The sequence below is a fragment of the Ursus americanus genome, chromosome 31 (assembly GCF_024610735.1).
Source record: "Ursus americanus isolate L20-20 chromosome 31, mUrsAme1.1.p, whole genome shotgun sequence".
Taxonomy (NCBI): Eukaryota; Metazoa; Chordata; class Mammalia; order Carnivora; family Ursidae; genus Ursus; species Ursus americanus.
The window spans coordinates 21,806,612-21,815,438 of NC_142157.1; the positions used below are offsets into that span (position 1 = coordinate 21,806,612).

At 46.0% G+C, this 8,827-nt stretch overlaps 1 protein-coding gene across 1 annotated transcript; it reads right to left on the reverse strand.

Annotated features, from left to right (window-relative positions):
* Positions 1-757: 757 nt before the first annotated feature.
* Positions 758-8,736, reverse strand: VIM (vimentin). The gene is made up of 9 exons (XM_045787631.2): positions 8,020-8,736; positions 7,296-7,356; positions 4,369-4,464; positions 4,121-4,282; positions 3,514-3,639; positions 2,936-3,156; positions 2,447-2,490; positions 1,962-2,047; positions 758-1,117 (listed from the first exon to the last, which is right to left on the reverse strand). The coding sequence occupies exons 1-9, from the start codon at positions 8,580-8,582 to the stop codon at positions 1,076-1,078; spliced, it is 1,401 nt and encodes a 466-aa protein (XP_045643587.1). The 5' UTR covers positions 8,583-8,736; the 3' UTR covers positions 758-1,075.
* Positions 8,737-8,827: the final 91 nt, after the last annotated feature.

Below are 8,827 nucleotides of genomic sequence, written 5' to 3' on the forward strand. Positions count from 1 at the left end.
GGCGGGCACCTAAAAATGACGGGGCAAACGCCTACCACCTCCTTCCTGGAGGAGAAGGGATAGTAGTTATACAGGAAATTGGGACGTGGAGAAGTCCAGGGTTTTGCCCAAAGGAGTTTCCGTCAGAATACACACACTATCAACCATTACAACTCTGTGGCCTCCGGGCCATATCCTCCCTCCCCTATTTACCTCAACTACATCCTTCCTCCAGAGGCCTGAAGCTTTTCAGGGCTGTATCATTCTCACTGCTTGCAAGCTTTTGCAAGCTTGATGGGCTTGTCCCTTTTGAAGACACCGCAGCCCCTCTCTACCCTGCCGGTGCCCCATGTTCTTCTAACTCCCACAGGGGACTCTGGGCTACTTTGCCTGCTGCGTGTGCCCCCAGAAGTTCCCTTTAGCCAAAGTCTTTAATTTTAGAAAGTCTATTTGTTAGAATTGAAATCACACATGGGCATGGCCCCTGCCGCTCATTTTATGAAAAGACCTACCATCATTTTTGTACAAGTTATTTTAGTAGAGGTCATCTCTTTGTAAATTTAAATAACTTCATTGAAAAGAAGTGAAGGCTACCTACAATGACCAAAGTTAAGAATGATATGTCAAGCAGAAGTAAGTTGAATTTATCCAGTTCACCTAAACTTGATTTTTGTGGCAAATTCACCAGTTGGACCAAAAAAATATTCCACCGACACATAGGTTCTCTTGAAATTTAGAGAACTGGTTCAATAGTAGCCAATAAGTTAACACACCAAAAGACTTTTCCAAAGATTTATTGAAGCAGAAACAAGTTGGTCAGATACTTGTTGGAAAAAAGCAGTTTTAATGGTATTCAAAAATACTTTTTAAAAAGTATTCTAGCACAAGTTTTCTTCGTAAACTAGATTATGTTGTAAACTTTTTCCTAAATCTTTTAAGAGTGTTGGTTCTTAAGAACTAGAGGTTATTCCTATTCCAAATCTAGCTTGCGCTCCTGAAAAACTGCAGAAAGGCACTTGGAAGCTGTTTCTTTATGATACGGATTTCTTTTTTTATTCTTGCTGGTAGTAAATGCTGCACGGAGTCTGTGCCCTCTTTACTCAAGGTCATCATGATGCTGAGAAGTTTCATTGATAACCTGTTAACAACAACAACAAAAATTCGAATCAAATAGAACACCTGTTGAAGGTTACATCACCCCGTTAAGTATGACAAAGGAAAATACTAAGTAGGTATCATTGATGGTGGAGACAGGCAGTTACATTGGCTGTGCACGGCCAAGGTCGCAGCTAGAAGGGACAGATACGTGTGTAAGATGCTCTTTGCCTACACGCAAAAGAAGTATCCTATGGAATGTTAGCACTTAAAAGAGAAAACTTAAAACTGTATGAAGGATGTAATAATCCTAGAGCAAAGCTTAAAAGCCATGAAGGCAGACTAAAATGTACAGCCAAGTACATTTTAAGTGTATGTGCAAGGGGAGTTTCCATGAAGATTACAATAGATTTCGGCCCATTTCTTTCCTGGTGTAGAAAAGTAACAAGAAATGAACGGATAACACGGCATGTCCTGGCACTATGTCAAAGGGCCTAAGAGGACTCAGGTGGCAGTCAGCAGGGAAGGCCGTATGTCCAGGATCAAAACATTCCTGATTCCGAGGGAGTCTACTGAAGTATCTCGTGGAGTGAGTCTAGAAAGTAAAGAAGCTGTACTCTGATCTAAAATTAAGGAGCATAGGAAAAAAATCACTCATTTTGGACAATAGGAAGATCGCTATCTCCCCTTCATGGTAAGGAGCTAAATAAATAGTTGGTTGTGTGTCATGCCGGGAGAAGAGGCCTGTTCTCTTTTGAGGGGTCACAAGTGAAACCAAAACCTCCCCAATTAGCCAGGTGTTATCTGAGAGACAGACTTATCGGCTGATTCACAAGGCTGTCGATGTCCGCCTGAGATTATGCCAGTGTGGACTGAAAGATACCAACCTGTCCATCTCTAGTCTCAACCGTCTTAATCAGAAGTGTCCTTTTTGAGTGAGTGTCAACCAGAGGGAGTGAATCCAGATTGGTTTCTGAATAAAGAAAAAAACGCCCAAAATGAGTAAAATGAAATTTTAAAAAAGTAACTATTTTGCCCAAAGAATTATGACCGTTATTTATAATTGTTGGAAACACTCCTTCCAAAATAATTCTCAAGACTCAAGACCTGTTTGAAAGCCCAGTGCCTGGTAACACGGTAGCATCAGGATGGACTGTTTCAGTGTATGCTCCAGAGGAAGAAGTCCATGGAGCTGAAATTTAACTGGCACCACAGACCGTAAAACAATACTTGGCTCAAAAAATTATGGACGTTTTATAGGAATTTATCTCATACGGCATTTTCAAAAATCATTTAACAAATTAATGCTTTATCATAAACGGACTGGTTACAAGCTGCTGAAATTTTTCATTAGGGGACATCAAATGCTTACCCCTCAGGTTCAGGGAAGAAAAGTTTGGAAGAGGCAGAGCAATCCTAGAAAGACACAAAGAAAAACAGTAAAATTTTTGGAAAACAAACAATAAGGAACAGATTTATTCCACTTCTTGTTTTCATCGAATAAGAAACTATTCTTGTAGTTCATTAAGTGAGGGGTTTGCCTCAGAAGCATTTACCTACGACTGGTCTCACTAGTACATCTAAAATCTTTTACTTTGAGCGTTTTCTCCAAGCATCGCAGAGTGGGAAAGCGTGGGCACTCGCAGGGTTGTGAGTTCAAATCCCAGCTCTGCCACTGAGTAACGCTGACCAGGGCAAGTTACTAAATCTTCCAAACCTAAGGTTCCATATCTATAAAGAGTGGTCAGCAGCCCCCTTGAAGAAATGTTCTACAGATGAAGAGACGACACATGTAGGTGAAGTGAGGGGCGTGATTCCTAACAAAGGGCAGCTTTCCCGTGCATAAGCCCTTGAGCCACACCTGCTCTCCTCGCCTTCCAGCAGCTTCCTGTAGGTGGCAATCTCAATGTCGAGAGCCATCTTGACATTCAGCAGGTCCTGGTATTCCCGAAGGTGACGGGCCATTTCCTCCTTCATGTTCTGAATCTCATCCTGCAGGCGGCCAATAGTGTCTTGGTAGTTAGCAGCTTCGACGGCAAAGTTCTCTTCCATTTCACGCATCTGGCGTTCCAGAGACTCGTTCTGCAGGACAGAAGAAAGGCTTCTGATGTGACTTCCCAGAAAACCCCCAGCTAGTCCCAGAACATGTAACAGACCGTTTGCGATCTGTTCCCCTAGTGGCAAAAACAGGGAGCACGCCAACTGCAGGTGAAGGATACAAGCATCAAGTATTAGAAGCAAGAGTACGGGTGTAAGCTAAAACCTTCACCTCTCAAAGTGCTCTTTGGATCTGCCTTGACAATCCATTTTCTTTGGATGAAAACAAAAATTTGTCTTCATTTCAAGTTTTGTTCAGAGAGCACCATTCGCTTGGTCAATGTGAATGAGGCAAGCGGGTTATGGTCCCTCTTTTAGTGGGGAGTGGGGTCTGATACTCACAGTCCCTTTGAGGGCGTCCACTTCGCAGGTTAGGGACTGCACCTGTCTCCGGTACTCATTTGACTCCTGCTTCGCCTGGCGCAGGGCATCATTGTTCCGGTTAGCAGCCTCAGAGAGGTCGGCAAACTGTCAGAAAGAAATGACAAAATGTGGACCACCCACATGACGTGGTCACAGAGCCTCTAAGAGTCTCCCTTGCCTGGAAAAAGGGGAAAGCTTCAAGAGGGTAAGCAAACAAATAAATAGATAAATAGCACATAATCCAAACCAAATTTTGTATGCTAAGTTCAAATCTCCGCATCCTCCAGACTATGCCTACATTTCTGTTCTGAACAGCAAAGGAAGAGTGGCGGAATGCTGACATTGATATTTTTGAGTAGAAATTTAATATGTGACCCTCACTCAAGAAGGGTGGAGGTCACAGGCATGGTGTTGGGATTTCCTCTGAAGTAGAGTTCAGAAAGAAGGTGTGAGGATAGGGAGGCTATTGCAACAAATACAACTTCAACGAGAAGTTCAAGGTTAAGTTCAAGCCAACGTCCTGAGTGGAGCTAAAGGGTATGCAGGGATCACAGGCAGGTACGAGCCACACGGATTGGTTGCATACCTTGGACTTGTACCACTCCTCGGCCTCCTGAAGGTTCTTGGCAGCCACGCTCTCGTACTGCTGGCGAACGTCACGCAGGGCAGCCGTGAGGTCAGGCTTGGAAACATCCATATCGATTTGGACATGCTGGTCCTGAATCTGAGCCTGCAGCTCCTGGATTTCCTGCAGAAAGAACAGACAGAAGGTCAGCCATGCCCAGGACGGGGCAACTTCACCCATGTTCATCCACGAAAAGTGCCTCCACTTGCCTCATCATGTAGTTTCTTCAAAAAGGCAATCTCTTCTTGCAAGGATTCCACTTTACGCTCAAGGTCAAGACGTGCCAAGGAAGCGTTGTCAACATCCTGGTTTGGAAAGGGAAAGACAGGGCAGATGGGAGGGTGCTGAAGGCAATGGCTTATCTCATTCGTTCATTTTCAATTAACCATATGAGCTCAAGTGTCTTTATTATGAAAAGGTTGTTGACAACTTTTATGACCTTTGAATAAGTCTGTAAATCACCCACTACTATACTATACTTTCTTCTCTTCATTAGTAAGTTTGAATTCTGACCCACTGTATTGTATTCAGGTGCTAATCAGCATTTTAAAAAAATAAATGTTAAACTGCTCTCAGTTAGTCATCACTGAATCTCCATCATGCGAGTGAAGTTTTTCATTATTTTTTAAATTTCAATTCCAGTATAACTACCATACAGTGTTATACTAGTGTCGTGTGTACGATACAGTGATTCAACAATACCGTACAATACTCAGTGTGTGTCAGTGAGCATGCCCTTAATCCCCATCTCCTGTTTCGCCCATCCCCCACCCACCTCCCCTCTGGTCACCCGCAGTTTGCTCTCTGTAGCTAAGAATCTGTTTTTGATTTGTCTTTGTGCATCTGATTTATTTCTTAAATTCCACATGAGTGAAATCATATGGTATTTGTCTTTCCCTGACTGATTTTATTATTTTTTTAAACCTAGAAAAATCAAAGTCACTGCATTTTTAAGATATCATATTTTTTTAGAATGTCATGAAATAACATGATGTAATAGGGTTGACTGGATTTCACTTCGTGTATACTTGAGTACACATAAAACAGAAATCTGTGCTTCAAAAGTTTTAGTGTATATCTGAGCTCTTTTATTCTCTATTCAAATATTTTTCTTTTAAGTAGGCTCCACGCCCAGCATGAAGTCCAAGATGGGACTTGAACTAACAACACTGAGGTCAAGACCTGAGCTGAGATCAAGAGTAGGAGGCTTGGAGGCTTAACTGACTGAGCCACCCAGGTGCCCCTCTATTCAAATCTTTTGGAAACGTATCCTTAGAATGCAAAGCAAGTATGTAGTCATTTAGCATTCAGGTGGCGAGGCTAGATTTAAACTCCAGTTCAGGATGTACGCTGGCAAAGATCAGTTCAGGCACATAAGGAAAAGAAATGGAATTCTGTACTGTATTTTCTTTGCTTCTGAATCTGCTAGAATTTTCGCTTAAAACTCCCATCTCATCCTGCAAGGGTGTGTCTATCCTTTACACTTAGCACTTTGCAAATTTAGTTACTGAGCTTGTTTCAGAATGACTGGTCAAAATACGTGCCATGACACTATATGCAGAAATCCTGCTACTCTGACTCCCTTGTGTTTCCATCACTTACAAACTGCTATGTCCCCAAGATTTTATTTCCCCTCAAGGAAATGTTATGAGAATTTTTATACCTCGTATCTTATAAGCACTTGTATGTGGAGTACAGTTTATAGCATTACAGCCTTAAAATGTTGAGCGACCTCTCTCACCTTCATGGAAATGTGAATGAGGAATGAGTGATAACAAAGAAAATCTGGCTTGGGAAAAATTCATTTCTGCTTGTTAAACCCTAAAAAAAAAGATGCGGAAGATAACTTACCTCTACAAAAAAGTTCAACGTGACATTTCTACTTCCTTGATGAGGATTTTTCCTAATCCCTAAATATATTTATATTTATATTAACTCACTACTCTGCAGAAAACATTACAGATATGATGATCGTAATGGTCATAAATGCTCAGTTACTAAAATGGGCCACGCATTGCAGTGCTTAATTTAATTTGGTGAATGTATTTCTGCTTCAAAATGTTATTCTAGACTATTCATCTGAGAGCTCAGATAGGCATCCCAGTAAGTGCTCAGGAGAATAAAACTATGCTGGCAGCTCTTCCCGCTTTTGAATTCCAATTTCAAACTAAAAATCCTTTAAGTCTATCTAACTTTGGAGCAAAAAGTCCTTTACTTAAAAATCCGTTCTTTGGCCTTAGTTTCGTTCTTCATTTAAAGAGAAAGTGCTAAAGAATAAAGAAACCAAATAAAGAAAGGCCTTTCAAAATGTGAGGTATGTTTGTGGCTTTAAGAACTTTTCCCATCACATACTTCACAAGTCTGGGCCAGATATTAGATAACGGATGTTAGCAAATACTTGTGTCCAATTAGAACTGTGCTTACATCATTACATATTCAGTAAGAATGTAGCCTGTTGCAAAGCTTCTCTGGGAACACAAAGACTCCTATTATTTCTGTCCAGAGCCACCACACTTGCCAGAATGTCTGTATCTACATTCCATAGTGAAGCCCGTGGAAACCATTAATACCTTTCAGCCCAGGGGACAGATGGCTCCTTCTCACCCTTGTTAGATCACAAAATAGTTGTGCCTAGTGATACTTCCATATAACTTTAATGCCACATGGAACTCGCAGAGCAGAAAAGGAACTTGCCGGCTTAAATCCAGTGAAACTAAGTTTCTTATCCTCCAATACGTTTACATTTCAGACCACAGGACGTAACTGTGCTTTTCGTGGCCTTGTAAAAGTTAGCCAACTTGACTTTACCAAGCCTCAGTCTACATCAAGCTGTAACTGTTCAGAATCAGAATGTCAGTGTGTTGCAAAAAGAAAACGGAAAAAAAATTTCTTTGGAAAAAAATCTCGAAACAAAGTAAAAAGTTAAAGACTTTGTTTCTGTCCTAAGGAACCGCTTCACTCATTCAAGGGTTTTCACTGGCAGAAGCTCCAACCTGTGCTCTTTCTGCCACTAGGGGGCTTTGAGCACAGACGTGAAGTTCTGCGCTATCTAGACGTGGGGTAAGTAACTTCGAGAATTGCTCCGGGTTGATCGGGCGGGGTCCGGCGGCTGCAAGCGGGAACAGAATCTACAAACCTGTCTGAAAGACTGCAGGGTGCTCTCGGCTTCCTCTCTCTGAAGCATCTCCTCCTGCAACCTGAAACAGTCGCACATTAACCAAAAGGGAACTGGGAACCCGCCAGGGGCGGGGCGGCCACACCCAACCACCACGTCGCTGTGCCTCGAGACCGGAGCTGCTGCGCCACCTCTGCGGGCAGCCAACGACCGCGGCCTGTAGAAGCGCTGCCCTCCGCAAGTTTTAGCGAGTCCTCGGCGGCAGCGTGCAAAAGCGATCACGGTCGCCACCCTAACCTGCGAGGCGAACGCCGCCCCCCCGCCCCCGAGGAACCTCTGCAATCCCTTTGTCTCGCTTCCGCCACATCCCTCCTTTCTTCCCTCCTCCCGCCCCATGCTGGCAGTCCGCCAGAAGGGGCCAGGAAACTTTCTAAAAGTTTGGGGAAATGGCGCTCATCGCTTTTAAGGACCTTCGGCTGCAGACAGAATGGTAGTTTTAAGAAATCTGTAACCTGAAGCGGGGTGTTCTTGGGCAACCAGTGGGGGTGGAGGGGAAATGCTAACTGCAAAGTCTGCGTTCAGGGCGGGGCGCCGCCGCAGCCACAGCCCCGCTCCCCCGCTGTCCCCCAGGCAGCCACCGCCCCAGCCACATCCCCAAGGGTGTGGCAGCTTCTCGCGGGGGGGGAGGGGGGGGCTCTGTTCCCCTCTACCTCCCTCCCGCAGCCCCGCGTGGGCACCGCCTTACTTCTCCCGGAGCCGCATGATGTCCTCGGCCAGGTTGTCGCGCTCCACCTCGACGCGGGCCTTGTCGTTGGTGAGCTGGTCCACCTGCCGGCGCAGCTCCCGCATCTCCTCCTCGTAGAGGTCCCCCAGACGCGACTTGCCCTGGCCCTTGAGCTGCTCGAGCTCGGCCAGCAGGATCTTGTTCTGCTGCTCCAGGAAGCGCACCTTGTCGATGTAGTTGGCGAAGCGGTCATTCAGCTCCTGCAGCTCCACTTTCTCGTTGGTGCGGGTGTTCTTGAACTCGGTGTTGATGGCATCGGCCAGCGAGAAGTCCACCGAGTCCTGCAGCAGGCGCACGCCGGGCACACTGCTCCGCAGGCGCACCGCGGAGGAGCGCGTGGCGTACGCGCCGCCCGGGGACGAGGCATAGAGGCTGCGGCTGGTGCTGGGGCGCAACGCGCTGCCCAGGCTGTAGGTGCGGGTGGACGTGGTCACGTAGCTCCGTGTGGAGCTCGGCCGGCTCCCTGTGCCGGGGCCGCCGAACATCCTGCGGTAGGAGGACGAGGACACAGACCTGGTGGACATGGCTGCAGAGGGTGGCGGTGGGCTGGGCGGCGGCGGCGGCGGCACGGACCAGCTCGGGGAGGACAGGCGAGCGAGGGCGCGGTGGGTGTGGGCGGTGGGAGCGCTGCTGCGTCTCAGGCGCGGGGGATCCCGGAGCGAGAGTGGCAGAGGACCGGACCCCTCCGAGGGCGCAGTTTTTATAACCCGTTAGGAAAGAGGGTCCCCTCCCACTGCCATCCCAGCCGCAGACCGCGCCAGCCAATGGG